Genomic DNA, 23,980 nt, shown 5'->3' on the forward strand with positions numbered 1-23,980 from the left:
AACTGTGCCTCAACTTTTCAAATTACCATACGGTTGGCTGCTTAATATGATACTCCAAGAACACTGTGTGGACACACACACAACACCCTCTTCAGACACACAGGCCACCTGTGGCTCCATCATGGGAGGACTTCAGAAGCCTCCTCTTGGCCACCAGCGCCTTCTCTTTATGTGGCAAATTTCTTTATTTTTATGTATGAAGGGAAAGGCTTAAGGCAAATGATGTTATGACTTACTGAGAACAAGAGCATTATTCCCAGGTTCCAATATATTCTTGTATTTGTATGTGTACACACACACACACACACACACACACACATATGCAAAATGCAGTAAGGCAGGGAACATTAAAACAACCTTCCTCAGAAGCATTTATTCAAATTCATCCCTTGGCAACACTAAACCACTTTTACCATCAGTAGAATTATTATACAAATGGAGAGTGCTACCAAACAGGAGGAGGTTTTCCTAGAATTACTGTCAGGGACAAGGTTGAATCCTTTAACAGCTGAAGAATCTGATGGAGTATAGTTTATAATCTTGAGTTTTGGGCGGGGGTGGGGAATGACTAATAGAAGGAAAATGAATAAGAGAGGAGTCAGAAAAATGTAACAAATCTACTCCTGTTATGCAAGCTGCTTGTTCCTGGTTTCAGTGTGGCACAGAAGGGGTTACAGGGGCGAGGATGGAGCTGAGCGGGCACCTTCCAGGTACCATCTGCCCTCCACCTCCATGGGCAGGGGGTGCATCAGTAAAGTCAGAAAGCAAGGCACTGCCTGGGTCTGAGGAAGCTGCCCTTGGGCCCCCGTTTCACTTCGGGGAAGAGAAAAGCAGAGATCTTTTTCTGTTGTTTGATTGTAGTCTCTAATCAATTCAAAGAAATAGAAAGGAGTCTTTATAACAGACTAGCTCAAAAGGCATAAAGAAAAATGCTTAAAAAATTAATACAAATAATTGTCAATTATTTTTTGAAATTAAATAGGTAGGTTGAAACATTTACTTAATGATTTGGTATGCACTAGCCCTTGCAAATTAATGAAATAGCTGTGGTTATTGAATCTCAGTAAGAGGTTCAGTGTCAAAATAATAGACAATTCCAAAGAGAGAGAGGAGAGAGAGGAGAGAGAGGAGAGAGAGGGGGGAGAGAGGGGTGGGGGAGAGAGAGAGAGAGAGAGAGAGAGAGAGAGAGAGAGAGAGAGAGAGACAGAGAGAGACAGAGACAGAGACAGAGAGAGAGAGAGGGAGAGAGAGAGAGGGAATCCCTATGTTCAATACAACTGAGCTCCTGCTACGGGCTTTTATGGGTTACTTTTGTGTCCTAATTTTAGCTTTGGTTTCAGGCAATGTTTGATCTTTGGGAACTTGTGACATCTAAATGTGAGGACTGCCTATATTCTGATAGGAAGATTTAAAAATTCAGTTATGTAAGGTGGATTTCTTCATTAAGGAGGCCACAGAGCAGGGTTTCCTTCATGACCTTTCTTACTCTAATGACAGTAATTTCTTTAGAATGAGTTCAACATTTTCCTTTTAGGAACAGATCCACCATAACAGAGATTATGCATTTATTCATAAAATAATATTTAATGAACACCTAAGTATATACAAAAATCACCATTAGGTGCCTCATACCAGTCTGTGGTACAAGGCTTCTGTAAGACTCAAATGAGAGTCTTACAGAAAGTGACTCCACTTTAAAAAATGTAAATTGCTATAGATATGGAAATGCTATTTTTATTACACACTTCAATGAGTCACGAATACGTTCAATTGTTCCCATATATAGGAATTTCACAATTATCTAGGTCTATTTTATTAAAAGTTTTAATCATAGCTACCATTTATTGAACTCTGAGTACCATCAGTGTGCTATATGCTTTATAACATTTCATTTAATCCCTACAATAACCTGAGGAGGTAGGTTACATTCTAGAAGATGAGGAAGCACAAGGTCAAAAAAATCTGATGAAGGTCCCATAACTAGAAAGTAGTATGAGGCTGGCCGAGTGGCACGGTGGTTAAGAGCTGGCTTGGGACACCAGAGGGCCCCGGTTCAGATCCCACATATGAGGGCCAGTGACACAGCTAAGATGCTGAACAAAAGCTGACCTGGAGCTGGGCTGCCGTGAGTCGCCTGTGACGGGCATAGACTGCAGCCCCTGCTGCAGTGGGCTGCCATGGGCTACCGTGTGTAGCCAGCAGCCAGCAGCCAGCATGAGCGGCCAGCAGCCGCAGTGAGCGGCCGTCCAGAAGCTGGTGACTGATCTGCCTCGCCCGGGAAGAGCGCAATGATGGTGCCAACTTGGGCCAGTGAAGCGACGTCCTCCACAACTAGACTGAAGAACAAAAGGACAGCAGCTTGTCTGTTCCCATCCCCCAATTCCCCAATAAAAATCTTAAAAAAAAAGTAGTATTTGAACTGGAACTTGAATTTAGGCCTATTTGTCTGCAATGCCTGTGAACTCATTCTATTCTGTAATGTATTTATTTCAAAGGTGATGTTTTTCTTCAATTATGTTACAGTTAAGCCCCATTTATGTTATGAAAAATCAAGCAGTTTTAAGACTAGCAAATAGAACTACAACTTTTTCTTGACCACTCAGTCTTCAGTGTGGCCAGGAGCAGCGGCTCTGGGCTCTGCCCTGGTTTACCCTCAAGCAGACGGGCTGGTCGCCCCTGCACTCAAGGATTTTTGCCTTGTGTTTACGTGGTTTTTCTGTCTTTTCCTTTAACCTGTCACTTCTCCCTGATGTTCTTGCGTCTGTGATGTAATGTGGACCGATAAACCAAATAACCAAGCGTGCTGGAACGGTATCCAAGGCAGCAGCTCTGAAAGCTGTGTCCATAACTCACCTGGTGAGCTAGGTGACATGCAGATTCTTGGGTCTCTCTCCTAGATCTTTTGATTTAGTAGTTTGGCGAGAGTGAGGCCCAAGAATAGCTGCCCTACGAGTAAAGAACACATGCTTTGTGAGAAATCTAGTCATTAAATAACATCAATTTTTAAGTTTTAGATTTTCATCTATGGCTTGGATCAGCGGTTCTCAACCTGTGGGTCATGACCCCTTTGGAGGTCAAACGACCCTTTCACAGGGGTTGCCTAAGACCATCGGAAAACAAAAAGATATTTACATTACGATTCATAACAGTAGCAAAATTACAGTTATAGAGTAGCAACGAAAATAATTTTATGGTTGGGGGTCACCACAACATGAGGAACTGTATTAAGGGGTCGCGGTATTAAGAAGGTTGAGAACCGCTAGCTTGGATAGTTGAGATTACAGAAGATTTTATACACACACACACACACACACACACACATGTTCATATACAGAGGGTGCTGAAAAAAACGTATACACATTTTAAGAAAGGAAAAAACTGTATTAAAATTGTAATAATATATACCGATAATAAAAGATGAATACAAGTCATGTGTATACATTTTTTTGGCACCCTGGTATATGCATATAAAGAAGGGCAGGGAGAAAGAGCCTGTGATTTGGGAGGCTATATAATTTGAATAACTGACTTCATTTTTTTTCGTTTGTATTAGATGCATTAAATAAAACAGTGACAGCAGAGCCCAAAAGTACCACAAAAATGACTTATTTTTTCCAAAACCTTTCATTAGCTTGTCAAAATTCTAGGTTTCTTTCTTCTTAAAAGTAACTCTGGTGCTCTGCTAGTTACCTGACTTCTGACAAATCACCTAACCCATCTAAGCCACTGATGTGCCCTCATCTTTAAAATGGAGGTAATAGTACAGCAGGTCCTCAAAGAACGTTGTTTTGTTTGGTGTCATTTGTTTTAACGTTGACCAGATGCCAAGGAACTTAACTGTTGTTTACATCAGTTACCCCATGGTAAAATTGGTTTCGTTATAGGTCGGTTCACTTAAAGTTACAAAACCTATCAACGTTGTTAAGTGAGGACTTACTGTACTTACCTCGCAGGGATGGTGGGAACGTCACGGAGAATGCATAGAAAGTTCCTGGTAAGTACACAATATGTGGTCCAATTTTAAAAATGAACTTTTTATAGGAATTCCAGTTGTTACTATTAATATCACAGAAGTTATATAACTCTTTGAGGGACCCAGATTTCGTATGTGTACATCCCAATGTTAACAGAGAGAAGCACAGTGGAGTGTCCCCTTCAGTCTAAGAAGAGGGATAAAATCTGCATCTGCAGCACATTATTCTCAGTTTAGCTGTATAGACGAGGCCGGAAAGTACTGATTTCTATGTCACACTACAGGGGATGCAATGAAACCACAGAAACAAACCCTAAATATTTATAATGAAGCATTATTACCTCAGTGGAAGAAACAGGCATGCTAACATGAAAAAACACATTTTATTGCACTTAAGTTATAAGAAAATAAAATTTCTAAGTGAATCATCAAACCAGACACAATCCCTTTAAAGGTTGTTTTCCTCCATCATGTCAGGTTGTTACATAACTAAAATTAACCAACTTGAATCTGATTGTTTTAAATCAGACTATAAATAAAACAAACAAAAAAAATAAACAGGAGGAGGAAAAAAAGATCGCGTAGGATACAGTGTTAAACCACTTTCACAGTTCAGCTTGAGTTGTGGCTCTTGGAGAATGAGGCAAACCATTTGACTTTTTCATTCATCTCGTTTGTTTGCATGTGACGCCTTTACTACAAAAACTGAGTCGTTTCTGCTTTGTCAGTTACTCAGAGCAATAAAACTGTAACAGTTGTTTTCCCAAATACTGCAAAACACTAAGACTGACCAGCAACTTTATTTTTAACTTTGTGTTTTATATATTTTTAAAATATTTTGTCAGTTTATTTTGTACGTTCATCCATTCACCACAGCCCTCAAAAAGAAAAGTTTCTCCACAGAACAGGCGGGAATAGCTCTGTTCCAAGGAATGTGTTTTAATTTTTGCCCAGATAAAAAGAAAATAAGCTTTGCACACACTCTCAATTTTTTACTTGCAGGCAAACTTCACTCTTTATTACCTGAAACTCTCCCATTCTCAGCCTCTTAGAGGCACAGATGGTTCAAGTTTCAGTGGCAAAAGTCTTTTTTTTCCGTAACCAAACTAGAGCAAATTTGGAATTCAGTCTGGGACTAAAACGTCACAGCAGAAAAAAATAAAAAAAAATAATTTGCTTTTTTTTCTTTCATTTAGCAGCATAAATAAGTTTGGCCACTGGGAGTACAGTACAGGGGTGGGACAACAATCCCATATTTGAAGACCTACTTCTAGCACCAGCATCAAGAATTAAATCCATCTCAGGACTCACAGAACCCAGGACAACTTGCCACCTTTGAGCAACATATGCATTGAAGAGTGTATGTGGAAGCGACAGTAAATAGATTAACAGAGGCTAATACTGTGATTGATTGACATTGGCAATGGTTGGCAAAAAAAAAAAAAAAAAAAGGCTTTTCATGATAACTGTACAAAAACAATTCACAGTAATATTTTTTTTTTAGCTTTTCCACTCCAGAAAATTACTTTTTGTTGCAGATGCTCTCTAATTAGAAAGTCAACCAGTACTTGTTTGGATGTTATTGCAGCTCCTTTCTAGGTCTCAGTGGTAAAAGAACAGGCTCGCGGAACCTGTAACTCAGCATCAGCACTGCCCAATGACCACTGGAGAAGAAAATAAAGAAATCATTGCACCTGGTTTGATTTAGAAAGTCTCATTTTGCAAAGCTGCCCTCAGTCAAAAGTGAAGCCTTTTATGTGATGAGACAGCAGACGCCTCTCTTGTCAGTTACGGTTTGTCATCTCTTCCTCTTTTCCTTCTTAGTCTGTAGGTCTTTTCACTCTGTTGCCCCAAGCCAACATCCTGCACCACTGAGAACAAGGGATTTTTTTTTTCTTTTTCTTTTTCTTTTTTTTTTCTTTTTATTTTTTTTTCCCCCCCGAGGGAAGGGCAGGGAGTATATCGTCTCCACTTTTGGACAAATTCATCTTTTCTGCTCTTCACTTCATGTCCACATCAAAGTCCAGCACCAGCAGCTTGGTTTCCTCAGTCCCGTTCCGACTCCCAACTGCACACACTAGCTTTGTGTTCGAGGCTCTGATCCGCCACACGACTCCCCCACTCCCCCCACTCTCCAATGTGACTAGGTTTCGAATAAATTCACCCGTTTTCAAGTCCCATAGTTTTACAGTTCCATCATCTGAGCTGGTAATTACAAAGTTCTTGTTGAACTGTAAACAGGTCACAGCACTCTGATGCTTGTTGGGACCTAGGCAAAAACCAAACGGATTTAATTACTGGTTGGAAATCTTGGCTATGGGTTAGTTACATTGTAATCTGTAGACATCTATGTTAGAAGGTACAATAAATGAAATATTTGAAATGCTGCATGTTTAGAAACTGTGTTCTGGGTATGTAAGTATTTAAGCAGGGATGTAAGAAAAGCTGGTAGCTGTCTGTAACAGCAACATTAATTTTCAAGGGTTTTGTCTTCCAAGAAGCTTGGTTAGCTACCAGGCACACATTTTGTTTTCTGGATGTAGAAACGAGAGCTTTTCTTGGTGATGATATAGAGTCCAGCTTCATGTATTCTGCTGATGGACAAACAAGCATAGACATCTAGTGTTGCCCTTCCACTGTGAACGGACCAGTCAAGGGCAAAGACTGAATGGACACTATTCTAAAACTCTGAGGAAGAGACAAAACCAATGAGTAAAAAGCTGTAATATAGCCCCCCAGATGGCCTCACTAAAAAAAACACTTTCTAAGGGCTGACCAATAAAAGGAAGTTAGTTCATCATGACTTAAGAAGTGAACGCTGTTGTGCCTCATTTAATAATAGTGGCTTTCGCATTTTTCTTTATCTATTTGAATGGCACTATCATTCCTTCCCGTCCTCCTAGTTAAGCAGATGGTTAAGGGCCTAAGTTGAAGCCAAAGCAATTTTCTATCAGATTAGAGAGCCTTTTGGTTTCTTCCCCAGCAAGAGAGCTCTTTAATTTTAAACTGGACTACGAATTCAAAATAAAATGATCACTAAAAAAATAAAATGAGTATGCTGCTTCTGTGATACAGCCAAGGTCTTTCTTCACATTGTTCTTTAAGGATAGGAAGAGGTAACTGTACAGGCACAGAGTAATGAAACAATTTTACATTAAAAACACAATTTAAAACACTGTCTCAATGGTAGCCTCGTTTTGTTGAGTCAGAGTGGAAATGCTAATAAACTTATCCAAAATATGCATTTTCATTTTCTATGAGGTTAATTCTTTACGTGACGTAAAGCCCCATCTTTCTCTCGACTAACAATCTATTATAATTGTTAACAAACACAACTAAGGGTGGGTAGCCAGAGCTTACCTTGCAATGTTTGTAAACACTGTCCTGTTTTGATATCCCAGATTTTAACTGTAGAATCTGCATTCCCAGAGACAAGAATATTGTCTTTGAGTTCCATTCCACTGGTTAACGACTGGTGTCCTGTTAACGTGTGAATGCAATTCCCTGTCTCCACATCCCAAACTCGGATTGACGTATCAAGAGATCCACTCACCACATGGATGCCATCAAACTACAACAGACACAGTTTATTAGACTAGCAGTGTAGACATTCTTGATATTATTTACTGACCTTAATCCTAATGCGGGAAGGGCGCAGAGCATGGGAAACAGGGAATGCCAGGAACAAAAGGAGGTACTAGGATAAACTGCATGTAATCAAGCAACTACAGGGCATGCTTTCAAAAGCTCCTACCCGAAATGCTCATTTTTTATTGCCAGTGGCTTCAAGCTAGATGCAGAAACAATTAAAAAGAAAAAAACACCTAAAATAAAAATATTATTCAGATCATCTGACACACACAGTAGCTATACATGATGGAAAATTCAGTAAGGATTACCATTTGAGTTTTACTTTCCAACAGGAGTTGAAACTACTGATATAGCTTGTGATAAAAGGTGTGCTCATCAACACCTAAGGCATGGAAAGGGCTAGAGATTAACTTTCATGATGTTTAAAAGTTAGTTCCACTAAGAGTTGTATGTAGAATAAAAATTTCATTTACAATAACCTAATGCTAATTAGGAAATGTGCCAACAGATAATTACATCTGGAATTAGAAAAGGTGGCATTTTGATAACAAAAGCAAGACACACAGCACCTCTTTTCTTGCTTCGAAGCTTCACCAAAAGTCAATAAACATCTATTAATTCCCAGGTGTGAAATAATGTTGTTACCTCTTTTCTCAATTGGATGGTTTATTTAAATGAGAATATTATATTCATTAAGGTTCTGAGCATATCACAAAACAAAAACAACTGCAGCCAATTCCCTCTCCTCCACATTCATAACCTTTTCTAAGTTAATAAACATCTTTATCATGTGTCAATATTTCATGACATAGACAGTATTCCATCAATTAAGAACAAATACCCCAAGAACAGAACTGTCAGCACTGGGACTCTGTATTAATTGGCTGATGACTAATGGGCAACAGTACCTGGTAAATAAACTATATAAATAATAGGACATATTTCTGAGCTGAAATTCTGTCTTTCAGAAAATAAAATGAAACCCATTTCCTAAACTTGCTATTAATCTCGTTATTTACCTCAAAATATGGCAATTTACTCAAGGACCTCAGGTTTCAATGTAAACAAACACATCAGTTTAGTCCAACTGGCTTCTCTGTGACTGAGGCTCTGCAGCCCCACGAGAGCAGAGCAGAGCAGAGCAGCCGACGCAGAAAGGCCCGCTTCCACTTAGAATGGGGATGGAATCACAATTACATGGCCCATCAGCTTTCAGCTATCACGGCAGAGGGGCAGCTTTTGGCCAAATTAATCCTCTGCTAAGGAGTTTATTAAAATCGGGTTATTCTCATATGAGACTAACTACCCATTAATTAATAAGAGCAAAACTTAGGGCTCCGAAGTCCCAGGTTCCAAGACAAATATTTGTGTTTTGGATGTTTTAAAGGGAAAAATGGATCACAGAAAAGCTGAAACAAATCACATCAATAATTTCAAAGTTTATGCTTTTTTCACGCCAATTTTCAAGTGTGTGTAAACAGAAGGATAATTTGATTCATCTTTTCTGGACGGTACTGAAGCCCCAATTTGACAGTGGTTATCTGAGTAGAACTCTCTGATGATTCATCAGGAGAGCATCTGAGGGGTAGGGGAGATACGATCTCTTACCTGTAATGAATAGACTCTATTAGTATGCCCCTGCAGCGTGTGTAGACAGGTTTCAGTCTCTGGGTCCCACACCTTCACCATAAAATCATACGCTCCACTAACAACCCTCCTGCCATCATATTGAACGCAGCGGACTGCTGCTACGTGACCCATCAATACATGTAAACACTGGCCTGTTTCAATATCCCAAACCCTAAGAGTGGCATCTCGTGAACCGCTAACAACTCTGTAGGAAGGAAAACAAAAAAAAAAGTATTAGAATTTTTAATAACACAAGAAAATATGATATATAAAGTCAGAGGTTAGTAAACTTTTTTTCTTTTCTTAAGCAGGGACACCTGTTTTCAAAGAAATCCTAGGTAAACCTTTATGTATTGGGTTGTCGGAAAAGTCATGAAGTATTTTTTGTTTTTCATTGCAAAAATGTGTCATGTCTTTTCTGACAACCCAATAGAAACATAAAATAGTTGAATTACTCTGGGGTGGGAAGTGGGAAGCCTAGAATTCTGCCATTGGCTCCCCCCACCTATGAGACATCGAGTAAGTCCTTGGGGTTCTGTGGAACAGTTTGAAAACCACTGTGTTGTATTGAAAAAACAAGAAGCAAAAGAAACAGTTGCGGCAACAGCAGCAGCAACCAAAGCAGCAAGCTCTAAATATATACAAGATCTTAAATTTTAGAAGTAGAATGCCAATGTATACACTATGTATAAAACGTTAATGGAAGAACTCTGGGTGGTAGTATTTTAAAAAATTAAAATTCTTTTTATTCTTTCTGCCATTTCCTAAATTTTGATTATGAACACATTCCCTTTGTGATTATGGAAAAAATTCAGTAAAGGCTATTCAACAGAACAAATCAGGATTTTGAATTTAAACAGTCAAAGATATGTGCTTCACACCATATATTCTGGTAAAATTAACCAGTTTTAGACATGTCCTCAAAGGCTGCGTATGCTTATATTTATAAATATCCAACAGGCTATGGGGGCATTAAGATATACAGATTTCAGAAAATACAAATGTAGAGGCAACAGAAATTCCTTAAAAATTTGGCCCAACTTTACAGTTATACTCTTCTGAAGACCAGGGTAATACAAACACTGCAATCATCTTTGGATTACCAAGGAGAGCTGAAAACTCAGGTATCTTCATGTTATCACTAAGAGATAAGGAAAGGCCATAGTATCCACATTTGGAAGAGTAGAAAGTGGAAGCATTGAAAGATTTAAGTCAGAACATAATGGAAACTGAAATACAAGGTCTCTTGATACCAGCACCCCAAATTTTAATAGAGCACACTGTTCAAAGTAGATTCAAATTACAAATGAGAAGGTACCTTTCTTCATACATTACCAATCTAGTGTGAAATCTGCTTAATGTAATGGTTCTTAGTAGAAAGGATGCTGTGGACAGAATTATAGGTAAAGACTGGAGTGGATTCACTGTAAGGACTCTTCACAAAGACCTTATTTGGCAAATGAAGTAGCAATCATTTGTTTAACAGGGGTACCATGAAGACGTGCCAATAGAAGATAGAAAGGACTTTAATAGGAGGGCTTTGTAGGAGGAGATAAAACCAACAACAAAGGCACTGAGAAGAAAAAAGCAAGCAGTCTGGTTTGGCTGGCTATTTTGAAAACTGGATTGAGGATTTTGTCTCTAATTCGGGAAGCAACAGAAGGCTCCCCAAGGGCAGGGACACCACCATAATTAGAGGAGAGTTCTGTCAGCTGTGTAAAAGGTGAGATGACCAAGTCTGAAACCTATGTCAGTAGTTCAGGTGATATGAGAGAAGAAATCAAAGACAACAGGCCTCAGCTTTTGCCTAGATATAGGGGATATGATGGAGTGGAGGTATGTAATGAAAAAGACTTGGAGACCTGAAGCCTTGAATAACTCAATTTGTCCCACTAGCCGAAATATGAATAGCAAAAATAAAGAGAGGACCGGCCGAGTGGCACGATGATTAAGAGCTGGCTTGGGACTCCAGAGGGCCCCGGTTCGGATCCCACATATGAGGGCCAGTGACACTGCCCTCTACAGCTAAGATGCTGAACAACAGCTCAACCTGGAGCTGGGCTGCCGTGAGTCACCGGCGATGGCGTAGGCTGCAGCCCCTGCTGCAGTGGGTTGCCATGGGCTACCGTGTGTAGCCAGCAGCCACAGTGAGCGGCCGTCGAGAAGCTGGCGACTGATCTGCCTCGCCCAGGAAGAGCACAATGATGGTGCCAACTTGGGCCAGTGAAGCAACGTCCTCCACAACTAGACTGAAGAACAAAAAGCCAGCAACTTGTCTGTTCCCCATCCCCCAATTCCCCAGCGCTGTTCCCATCCCCCAATTCCCCAATAAAAATCTTAAAAAAAAAAAAAATAAAAAATAAAGAGAGAAAATGCTTTTTTTTAAGATGATGAGTCATCCAAGAAGCAGAACAATAAATATGATTAGAGAATAGATTTTTAAAGAGGAAGCCAACAACACTAATAATTGAGGAAGGAAATTTAAAGACAACCCCCCAATTTTAAGCCAAAACACTACTGCTTTCCTAGTATAGAAATATCTGAAATCTAATAATTAAAGTCTAATTTAAGAGCACATCATCACTATCTCTTTATTAGACAAAGGAAGTATTATACCAGCTGAGCGCTACACAAAAGGCCACAAATTCACAAGTGACAGAGGAAGAATTCCCAAGCACTATGGGATTTTCCCTCACCTTTTTTCATGGAGGTGCATACAGCGCACAGTGGAAGTATGCCCATATAAGGTGTGGATACATTCTCCGGTCTCTGCATTCCACACTTTGAGAGTCCGATCTGTAGATCCGCTAATGATGATATTGTCTCTCATCTGTGATGACCATACTCCACCTGTGTGTCCCACTAATGTCCTCAGACACTGGAAAAACACTTAAGATAATTACTTTTGGGTAGAAAGAAAAATGATTTAAATAACATTTCAGTAGCTCATTAAAATTGGGAGTAAAGCTATTTACTCAATTTGATTGTTTGGCCTATAAGAAAACAATTTTTCACATCATTATAACATGACTCCATCATTATTGCTTTGTTTGTTTAGCAGCATTACATACTATACAGGCACACACAACTGAGGAACAAGTATGTAGAAATAAACATTTCTCATTATGGTAGGAAAGCTTCAGCCTGGTCTCTTTGATGAACTAATACTAAAATTACAACTTGGTTTCTTCCATAGGAATGGAGTCAATGAAAGAATGCCAACAGTGTTGGGTGTGGCTACACACCACATTTCATCTGAATCTGCCGGAAGGCAGTAGTTAGGAGCCAGGCAAGGTACTTCTAGACAAGTAAAGACAGACATTAAAGCCCTGAACTCAATCCAAAGCTAACATTAAACTATGGAAACATGAAGCGGCTTTTAAAAATTGTAACATCTGATTGGAATATTTAGAAGATTCTAGCCCAAGAATCAACAAGCTATAAGACATTTTAAAAGACACAGATCCCCCCACACACACACACACACACATACATACTTCTATTATTTTTTAGGTGGTCAATTACTTAATTCATGACAATATTCTCCAAACATAAGTATTCACTAGAGAACCAGTAAAGCATAATATTATACGCAGTGAAACACTGCTTGGACTGCTTTGTCCTTCAAACTCTTTTTTAAATACCTAGTCTGCATAACTTCCACCTCACAAGGTGCGAGAGAACTCTAAATTAATATGATTATTTAATTTCTAAACTGTAAGTAGGTTATCAACAGAGCAGTTTACAAGAAAAAACAAATATCCCTCAGCCATATTTTTGAAAAAGATTAAAAAAGAACAAGATATAATTTAGATGGTTAAAAAGGTGGTAAAAACTAAGACAAAAAAAAGACAAAGCACATCTGTAAAATCTTAAAATAGCTACCTCATAGAGGTAGACAAACTAAATGAAGAAGAAACTAATGACATCCCTATCATGATGTCATCTTTGTACCAAGGAAGATGCTAAATTAGAAGCTATGATATTAATTATGAAATAAACTAGGGTCAAAAAGGAATCCTTGGTTTTTTTCCCACTGATTGATCCTTACAAAGATATTTATAAAACGGTGACTTTGTGAAGTGCAGAAAGAAGTACTTACTTTGCCTGTGACTGCTGACCAAACTTTTAAAGTGTTGTCATCAGAACCACTAACTATTCGGTTACCACAAAACTGTAAGCATGTGATCACATGATCATCGTGTCCTTTCAGCACCTACAAGATAGATGTATGGATTAGAAATATGTTATTAAATTACATTTTCCAAAATACTGGTGGGAAAGAAAAATGACTCCATAAATAGGAACCGTAAACTATAGCCTGTGTCTAGAATTAAAATTGATGTGAAATGTGAAGCATCATCAATCCTGGCTGATGAACGAAGTAGTAAACACTTTACTGTTTCCATATTCTATTATTTATACTTGAGACATCAACTCTTAAAATTTCACTAAGTCAAGGCCTCATAAATATGGTTCAAACACAAATGTATTTTATAATTATTTTATCTGTTCAAACCAAGAGAATATGCATCTAAGTTTTGCAATTTTGATACACAGAAACAATTAACTAGGAAGATAAGAGTAACAATATTTATCAACTTTTAAAACTTAAAACAAAAGAAGCCTGTTTTAATGTATACAGAGTAATAGAACAGTGTCTCCCTAAATTGCTTTTTTCCAGTTATAAATATATATATATGAATTTCAAGCATTTTTGTCATTCTTTATATACTTGAAATGTTATAAAAGTCAGAATACTTAAATTTATAAAAATAAAACACACAAAAGCCACCAAAAACCGCCCAAACATGGGCATGCCTCAAAAATCATGTTTGGAATATGTGATTAGAGAGGTCAGAGAGAGAGAGCAAATTCTTAGGTAGAACAATGTATATGACAAAATTCAACAGGATATACAGACATTTTAATTTACAAGCTAGAACTACATGCACTTCAACTCATCTTTTATTCAAGTACAATTAGTGGTCAGACTACAGAAATTCGCAATAGAGGAATATTGTCGGTTACACTTTCAGTTATTTTAAAATATACTGTTTTCTTTCTACAGGAGATAGGTGTCAAGTTATACTGCTTGCCAAGAAGTGAAAAAACACACCAGGTACGAACACTGATTAATGGTTTCTATTACACTGTGCACGAGTAGTTACCTTAGGAGATTTGAGTTCTCCTCGCCTCCAGTTAGTATCAATTCTGTGCTGTCTGATGTACGCACTTTTCCATGGACTGTGTATGAAACCTGGTTTTATTACTTTTCTTCTCTTGATGTGCAATGGTTCATCAATACCTAGTTTTAAAGAGTTAAAGAGTGTAATTGCCTTCAACAATAAAAATTACACATTTTATATAATGTATCTCATTTTCCTCTATGCTGAAAACCACCGAAATGCAGGACATTGTCCAATTTCTAACATTGTTATTACAAAGCAATAACGTTTGTATTCTGTATGGTGTTCTTTTATATTGACTATTTCATTTCTTTCTCAAAATGATTCTATGAAATGTTAGTAAGGATGTGCAGAAATTGGAACCCTTGTGTGATACTTGTGAGAATATAAAATGGTGTAGTAACTATGATGGTTCCTCAGAAATATTAAGCATATGATCCAGCAATTCCACTTCTGGGTATACACCCAAAAGAATTGAAAACAGGGACTCAAACGGATATTTGTACACCCTTGTTCACAGCAGCATTATTCATAATAGCCAAAAAGCGGAAGCCACCCAAGTGTCCATTGATGAATGCATCAACATAATGTGGTATATGCATATAATGGAATATTATTCAACCTTAAAAAGAAATTCTGACACATGTACCACATGGATAAACTCGAAGACATTATGCTAAGTGAAGTAAGTCGGCCACAAAAACACAAATACCATATGATTCCAGTCATACAAGGTACCTAGAGTAGTCAAATTCGTAGAGACAGAAAGCAGAATCATGGTTGCCAGGGTCTGGGGGGAGGAGGCCTAGGGTGTTATTGTTAAATGGGTATGTAATTTCAGCTGGGGAAGACGAAAAAGTTCTGGAGATGGATGGTGGTGATGGTTGTACAACAATGTGGATGTCCTTAACGCCATTGAACTGTACACTTAAAACTTGTTCAAATGATACATTTTATGTTATGTACATGTTACCATTATTTTTAAAAAGTCATTAAAATAATGATTCTATGAGAGAAGACGGTAAGGCAGGGATGATTAATACAGACACTTGAGAACAGATTGCCCGGCTTAGTCGAAGCCACAGACAGGGCAGAGGCAGGACCGGAATCCCAGTATCCCAGACCTTCACCTTCAAGCTTTACTGACCACCTGTGCTCCCCACTCAACTGTTACCTCCACGGAGGGGAGGATAACCTGTGAGTGCCTGTCTCATGCTCTAAGATTCTTTCTCAAAAAGTTTTGCTTGTCCAAAGCAAATAATATCTTTACATTTTTTTCAAAAATACTATTTTTCTAGGTCACTGCTAGAAAAAAAGAAAACTTTAATTAATATGAATGATACCTATTCCTCTCTCTACTAAGGAAGGGAATTTTTTCTTTAAGGTTTCAAGAACATAAGCTCCATGATAGGAAGAAAACGGGAGTTCACTACTATATCCCCAGCATTTAGGAATGTCTAGCTCATAGGAGCTATTGAAAAAATATGTGGGGGAGGAATAAGTAAAATACGGAATACTTGAGTATTTAATTGCTAATATAACTTTGAATCTCCTTTACATCATCTTCATCTTTTATTAATTCTACTAGAGACTGGGAAAGAAACTAGATATATTTGCTAGTAGTTACTAGGGTTCATTAAAGGGTTTAGCTGCAAGATTTAGCTCATTTGAACGTGTGGAATAACATGTGGATTTTATATAAGAGGGTGGATGCAAATGAAGACTCACTCTTGGTTCTCTGATAGGCTGCCTACATTCTCTTTTTTCATATATTCACCACTTTGTTCTACTTGCCCATAAGACTTCTTACTTTTATTTTTTCTCTTTGTTTTCAGAATCATTTCGCTTTTTCAAAGTACAAACATTTTCTCTATGTAATTTTGAACCTTACCCTCTTCTTTGCATTTCTCTCTCCAGAGAAGGTTGTCTTCAGCCAAAATTCTCCAGTACCGACACGTCTGAGCCGCCTGTAACAGGTCTTTGGGTTCCAGGAATGAAAGCACATAAAGTGCCAGCTATGAAAAGAAAAAGCATAGTATACCCATATTTTTACAAGAAGTATACAAAAATAATAAACTAATTTTTCTCTACTGGATGAAGTACTTATAAATAAACGTAATATAATCCTACACTCTAATTTCTAAAATTATGAAAGGCAGTACCTTCCAATATTCAATCTTAACAAATATACGTATACCAGATTTTAAAAATTCAAACACTACACTGGTTTTATGAACTTCACTCTGCTAAACTCCTCACCTCTTCAAGGAATACTTGTTAAAGGCTGCTGTTTCCTTTGCTGTTGAGTCTTAATTCAAGAATTCTATCTATCTATCTATCTATCTATCTATCTATCTATCTATCTACCTATTTTACTTTACTTGTTTAAATTTTGTCTTTTTCTCTCCCTAGTACAATGTAAATTCATTGAAGACAGGACTTAAGAAATGTGGTATAATTTTAGATCACGTCTGATAGATATAATTAATAGTTCTTTATCACATCAAAGTGTTTATTATCACAACGATGAGCTTTTCAAACATTTACACCCTTTACTGTAAATGACAAAAGGGGACAATTATTAAACCACTGCATAGACATATAAATGTAATTGGATTCTAATTACTTTATATTACTTAAGGGTATTTTATTGATGGGACAGATAGAGTTGTATATATGAGCTAGCTCTTTGGTATATCATTGATTTTAAAATTTTGTTTCCAATACTTGCAAACCATCAATTTTTTTTTCAGTGCATAAGGTCAATTTAAATAAATAAAGGAAATGAAAAAGGAAGAAAAAAGGGAATGAAAGCCTCTGAGTATGCTTATTCTATTAGCCTCAAAAATTGCACAAAAATTTAAATTATGATATTAGGACAAAACCATTTAAACAGAGCAATAAAAAAATAAAAATAAACAGCAGTAATAAAGTTTAGTTTTCATATAAATTAAATTACAAGAATTAAAACAAACTATCACTTAAAAGGCCAAGGCTCATAAAAGGGAGTAAAAGCACAGTTTGAATTATTTTTTGATGCTAAATAAAAATTACATGATATAAATTATGCTTTCCCAGTGACTTTGTATACATGAAATTCATCATTAACCACAAATTAATTGAGTACATTCTACACAGAAAGTACTTCAACTGGTCAGAATTCAATTTAATACTACTATTGACAAATACTGGACAATTTTTTTGTAGAATAATTATTTTTGGTCTGTCAGAGAAGACCATTATCATATGTGAAAATGAGTCATTTAAAATAAAAAGGCATATTTAATAATCTATGTATATGTGTGTACATCCACACACATATACAAATGTGTGTGTGTGTGTGTGTGTGTGTGTGTGTGCGTGTGTATATATCAACATTGTAGCTTTTAATGAATACTCCATAGGCTACTTAATTTTGAAATTATCAATCAATCAAAGCCTGTGCAAGTTTTTGTAGTGTTAGTACAACAGTAATGTGATGCCACTATTTTATTAATATTTCATGTGAAATTGATATGCAACACAGAAATATCAGGCACAAAGTTGTATTTGTGGAAAAGAGATGCTATGTAATCCCCAAGATATTTAGAATAGCCATATGAAAAAGACTATTCTTTGCTTTAGTTATCCGGCTGAAGTAGAAGTCAGGTAATTTATAGAAACATTCAATGGATTTTAAAGGCTAAGAAACAAATCCAGAGCAGTTTACATTTCAAAAAGCATATCCCAAAATCAACACGTAAAATTTCCTTCGTTATGGTGTTTAAAAGATCATCTAGTGCCATGTCTGCATGCATTACAGAGCAATGTAAAGAAACATTCAGGTGCTAAAGAAAGGTGAAGTGCTAACTCCATAGCTAACTGGCATACTTTCCTTTAAAATAGCAAAGGCCCTAACTCAATCATGAAGTTCACCGTGTTAAATGTAATTACATCTAGCAAGTTTCATCAAACATCTAGGTATTATAGAAAATACACACAGCAAAATAAGAAAATATGCATCAAAAAATCAGAATTAGAAAAAATAGAAAAGAAGGTTTAAATCAGGGAAAAAGTAGAACACAAATATGCTGGCAACAATGTCTTACATGGTTTTTTAATTTAACTGCCAAGCTACAAGGGAACAAGAATTAGTTACACAATTCTTAGTGAGCATTATGAAGAAGTATACCAGTAACTCACAGGAAGCAAGGTTTTGTCATATGGGGTTTCTTGCAGTAGATACTACATCTCTACAACACCATAGTAGGGCATTATAGGGCTCTTGTAGCTAAGTAAATGGTGTAGCTAATGCAGTTTTCTAGTCATTTGTCTTAAAGGTAAAACCTAGATAAGTTAATTCTTCCTAGGGACCACTTCTACAAGACAGAAGCTCTTAAATTATAAAACTATTTCAGATAACTACCTTCTCCTTGCCCAAACTTGTAATTTCAGTGAGAGTTGCTATTTTTTGCTTTTCTCTATAACCTATATAAAAGCCCACCATATTATACTTAAAAAGTAGCTAATACTTCTCTAGAATCACTATATTTCAGTGGATTAAATTAGTGAAAGAAAAAAGAATAAAGAAAATGTTGGCTGATCCTATGTTAAGAATTTAGGTTTTGTTCTAGATCATATATTATATCGCTATGCTTTTCTTGGTATTTACATACAAAATAAGGATAATGCTATTTATCACAAGCCTCCTACGTAAGACTAGTGAGAGTTTTTTAAAGGTTATTGAGATTAATAAGTGAATGTTGGTAAAGAGCTTTGAGATCTGTTGAAAGGAGCTGTAACAAAATTATTATATGTCCATTTCCTGACATGAAGGGAATGTGTTAAATAATGATAGCACTTAGTTTCTGATGAGATAATACTCATTTCCTTAAAGATTTAGATATATACCATTATTTCTCCACATATAAAATAAAGCATTTTTCAAAATAGGAAAAATTTTTTCTAGTGGTTAAAAAACCCCAGAAAGCATAGATGATATGCTAAGCCAAGTCTGAGTCTCATTCTCTTACCTAGCCTCACTTCTTTTTCCTCAGGCAATCTTTAAAAGAACACTTAATAAAAAAATAAATAAATAAATAAAAGAAAAAAATCTTCATTGTATTTACCCTGGTTATCAATAATTTGTGCTTAATTCTTAGACTCTTAAAAATATTTTCATATTCTTATTTTAAATTACCTTTTTGTGTATTAAGAAGTGGAAATCCAAATAAGGAAAAAAAAGCAAAAAACTCATCATTCTTAGAGATAAGGGGACAAACTAGACTTAGAGAAAGTCGGTCTTTTAACAAAATACAACTTTCTAAAATAAGAAAGCTATCAAGCAAAACTATGAAGAACATATCAAAGGTGAATAAATTCACTTTCAGTCAAATGCTTATAAAAGTGTTTCCTATTATTAACATCCTTCTGGAAGCAAAAAAGCTTATGTCACTTTCATAAGCCAAATCTATTCAAACGACTCAGTTTTAGAATGAGCCAGCAAGAATAAATTTTTTTCTGGGACAATGTCATTTTCAAAAAATCACTCCAAAGAAGAAACATTTCAGAAAAAAGATGTTTTTTTCCACTTTGTATTTTCCTGGAGTTATGCTTAATTTCATATATTAAATATGATGAAATTGTTTTATTCGTATCCAATGTGAAATTATCATTGGGACTCTCTTTAATGCTCTTAAGATACGTAGAATGGTTATCTAAAAAAATTGACTCCTTTTCTTTTCAAATTTAAAGTTTCAGGATCATTTGCAATTGTATAGTAGTGTTTTATACTGTCTTCTTGGCTGATATATATTAGTAGCACACATAACATTTGTGAAAATATGGTGACATTGATTATTGAATTGTTATATTATTTGCTGACAAAAATGAAACTATGAAGCCTATAGCTTCAATAAAAAACATCTAAACTATGCCTCATTTATACAGTCAAGAATGCCCATATTGATCATAATCAATCCACAATTTAAAAAGTGTCAGTTTACATAAAGACATAAAAACAAATTGGCATAAATAATTCCAAAAGAAATGCTACAAGAATGCAATTTGCAAGGGAAATCTGTAATTGTGGTGTGTGTGTGTGTGTGTGTGTGTGTGTGTGTGTGCACGCGCGTGCGTCTGCATGTGCTATGTGATGGAGGTGAGAAGTGGGATTATTAGAAAAATATACACAAGTGAAATTCCATATATTTCATAATAATTACACAAAGTAAGTAATAGAGAACTACAACTCAATAGAATCATAAAACTGTTAGTCTCAAAGGGCCTTAGGATAAACAAACCACAAAATAAGACCAAAAATTGCTGTTTTTAATAAAATAAGAATTTTTAAAAACTCTATTATTATAATGAACATACCAAGACAACTAAAGGTTGGGATTCAAATAACCTGGGAAAAAGTCTTGGTAAAGAAATAATCAAATTAATGAAACTCGATAGCTTACTCCCATATATGACTTATTCCAGAGAAAGCGGTCACTTAATCCATAAGTATACTTTAATCTGAAAATTGTATTATTAAGTCATGGCAGGTTATCATTTCCAGCCTTCTTTAACACTACTTAAAGGGCTAAACTGGCAATACTGAATATCATAATTAGCATGACAATGTTTAAAGGTGGTAGCGGTTGGAATACAGTCTCAAATGGCACCCAATGAAGATCATAATTGACCACCCTTACCTCTTTTGGGAGCAACGAAATGAAGTCTCGTTGAAACTGGGGTTCTATCACTTGCATCATATGTTTTACTTGGGTTGGTTCACAACTATCAATAAGTTCATCTAAAGCAAGCAGTTTCTCTGGTCCACTCCAGCTCTATGAAAAAGAAATTAAAATTTTTTATTATTTTAATAAATGTCTCAAATTATGAACTCATAAAGAAAACTCACACTTGCACACAATTAAAAGGGGCTCCGTGGAGTGCCATTTTCTCTAGAACTCATTGAAGTGACTCATTTAGTCTCATCAAATTTACTAGCTACCTTTAGTTTATAAAAGCTTAAAAAAAGCCATGGTTTTGGCAGAAAAATACTTTTGCATTACATTATTACAATTATTTTATATTCATCTGCCACTAAGATACTGGTTGAGAAACCAAAATTTTATTCAGAAACATCAGTTTGGGTTACTGAGCAAATAGGGAATTTTGAAGTTAATTTGAAGTTTGATTATTTTGTTCAGTTTTCCTCACACAGCTTTAAAACTTGGTTCAAAACTTACACTGATCAATCTCCACTCATCTCAGATCAATTAGTATCAATCTGATAAACTCTGATTTCTGATTTACATTCCTCACAAGATTTCGGGTGGCTTTTTATAATATGTTGTTGCTCTCTGTCTACATTAAAAAGATTCAGGGACACTAGTATAAGGAGATACCCATTTTGGGTAAAGGATAAGCTGACTTGATTAAAATGCAGCTTCAATTAAGTGACGTGACAGCAGAATAGTTTTAATGTAAACTTCTTAATCTCCTTTGCATATATTAATGCTTGCTTTAAAAATATTTTTGGAAATGTTTATGGTTAAATTTTGATACAAAAATAAATATATCCTACAGTATCCTTGTATAGTAAAAATATGGTGAAAAACCTTGCAATGTACTACTATACTACTCTATATACTTTATGTATTAACTACATTAATAGCTACTATGAATACTTCTAATTTAAGGTAATATACTATACACATTTAATGATTTCGTTATTTTAGTCAATGTAATATTACTTTTTTTTATATAGAAAGGAATAGAAAAACTGTCAATACACGGTATATAATTGCTAGTAGATGTAAAAATCCTCCCTATAACTCTATTAGTTGTTCAGGCCGAGAACTCTGGTGTCATCTCTGACTCCCTCACTCTCACCAGCAGATAGTTCTGATTCATCAATGAATTCTAAGGTCTTAAACTTCAAAATGTATCCAGAATCTGACTATTACCACACTAGGATAAGCTTCTATTATCTCTCACCTGGATTGTTCCTGTAACCTCTTCCCCGGGCCCCCAGCTCCCCACCTTGGTCCTCCTTGCTGTATTCTACAACACAAAGTAGTCAGAGGGACACTGCTACAAGCCATCGCTCTTCTGCCTCAAACCCTCCAGACCCAATTCATTCAAAGTAAAAGCCAGTCTTTAGGCTGGCCTCAAGGTTATCATTTCCTAGTCTTTCCCTCTGTTCACTCTGCCTTAGACACACCAAGTATGCTGTGCTTCAGAGCCTTTTCACTTGCTGTTCTGTTCCCTAGAGCATTATTTCCCTACCTACCGACATGGCTTGCTTCCCTAAATCCTTCTCTGAGATCTTCTCTGGACAATGTTTCTAAAATTGTCAAACCAGTTCCAACTGTGTCCCCACTCCATCCCCCCAGACTAGAATGTAAGTTCTGCAAAACTGGGGTTTTTTGCCTGTTTTGTTCATTACTATTGGGTTGTTGGAAAAGTCATGATGTATTTTTTCTCTTTTTCATTGCAAAAATGAGTCATGACTTTTCCGACAACCCAATATATTCCAGATCCAAAGGAGAGCTTAGAACCTGACAAGTGCCCAATAAATATTTGCTGAAAAAAAATGAATGAATTCCCAAAGAGTCATGAAATAGTGCACCAGCACTATCTCAAAACTCTCTCTAGAGAGTTTCTATCCTTTATATTTGAGGATATCTCTAGAACTTGCTTGCTTAGTCTGGTTCCAAGACTGGATCCAAATTTTGTATATATACATGGTTTAGCAGTAAGGGATGTATGTATTAACTTGAAAATCTTGCAATTAATAACTACATTAAAACAAAATAACACCAACCCACACCAACCTGTAATGAGGAATAGTGGAAAGAGCACTGAATTGGAAATGAGAAAATCCAACTTTTGGAGGAGATTTGCCACTAATTAAGTTACAATTTAACCTCTGCAGCCTGAGTTTCTTTATCTGCAAAAATTGTTGGATATTTCTGATAATAATTATTTTGTTTCTGTTCTGAAAAGTAGTTGTCCTGAAAAAGAAAAAAGCATCTTTCTTTGGTCTTTCACGGTAAAGTTATGTGGGAACATATTAAAGGGGATCGGAAAAACATTCCAAATTCAGAAAGGATCAAGGGAAACAAAATTTAATTTGTGGACAAAATTGCAAATGCAAACTTGAAAATTGTCAATGAAAGTGATTCAGGTAATTAGACAATACACATAGGACAGAAGAACGGAAGAAACACTAAATGTCATCAGGGGCCTGGGTCTCACCAGTAAACTCACTGTGGAACCACATGGAAGTCTGAGTGGGAGACCCCACCTGTATAATGAGGAGCTTGGTCCAGACCAGTGGTTCCCAAATGCTGGTTGAGGAATGCAAGAATCTCTCAGTCCTACAACCCACTATCAAAGAGTCTGATTCAGTGGTCAAGGTGAGGCTAAGGACATTTTATGTTTTAAATAAACAGCTCAACCAGGATTGACACAAGTGATTCACAAACCAGCAGTGAAACCGACCAGTAACAACTGGGTGATCCTTAGTATCCCAATCAGACATATAATTTATGACTTCGGACCATACTGTGCCTGAATTTCATGTGGTAAAGAACTCACTTCTCTAGTTCCTCCAGCAAAT

At 36.4% G+C, this 23,980-nt stretch overlaps 1 protein-coding gene across 3 annotated transcripts in view; it reads right to left on the reverse strand.

The window, feature by feature from the left end:
• Positions 1 to 4,337: 4,337 nt before the first annotated feature.
• Positions 4,338 to 23,980, reverse strand: part of FBXW7 (F-box and WD repeat domain containing 7) — a 192,273-nt gene continuing 172,630 nt past the window's right edge. For all 3 annotated transcript variants that reach the window (XM_019641224.1, XM_019641225.1, XM_019641226.1), the window contains 8 exons: positions 21,063 to 21,197; positions 16,274 to 16,397; positions 14,365 to 14,501; positions 13,296 to 13,409; positions 11,890 to 12,071; positions 9,173 to 9,398; positions 7,334 to 7,544; positions 4,338 to 6,242 (listed from right to left, as the gene is read on the reverse strand). In XM_019641224.1, the coding sequence (XP_019496769.1) occupies positions 5,974 to 6,242; positions 7,334 to 7,544; positions 9,173 to 9,398; positions 11,890 to 12,071; positions 13,296 to 13,409; positions 14,365 to 14,501; positions 16,274 to 16,397; positions 21,063 to 21,197 (1,398 nt within the window). In that variant the 3' untranslated portion in view covers positions 4,338 to 5,973. The remainder of the gene's footprint in view (positions 6,243 to 7,333; positions 7,545 to 9,172; positions 9,399 to 11,889; positions 12,072 to 13,295; positions 13,410 to 14,364; positions 14,502 to 16,273; positions 16,398 to 21,062; positions 21,198 to 23,980) is intronic.

Source organism: Hipposideros armiger, unplaced genomic scaffold (genome assembly GCF_001890085.2).
Source record: "Hipposideros armiger isolate ML-2016 unplaced genomic scaffold, ASM189008v1 scaffold_58, whole genome shotgun sequence".
NCBI classification, from domain to species: domain Eukaryota; kingdom Metazoa; phylum Chordata; class Mammalia; order Chiroptera; family Hipposideridae; genus Hipposideros; species Hipposideros armiger.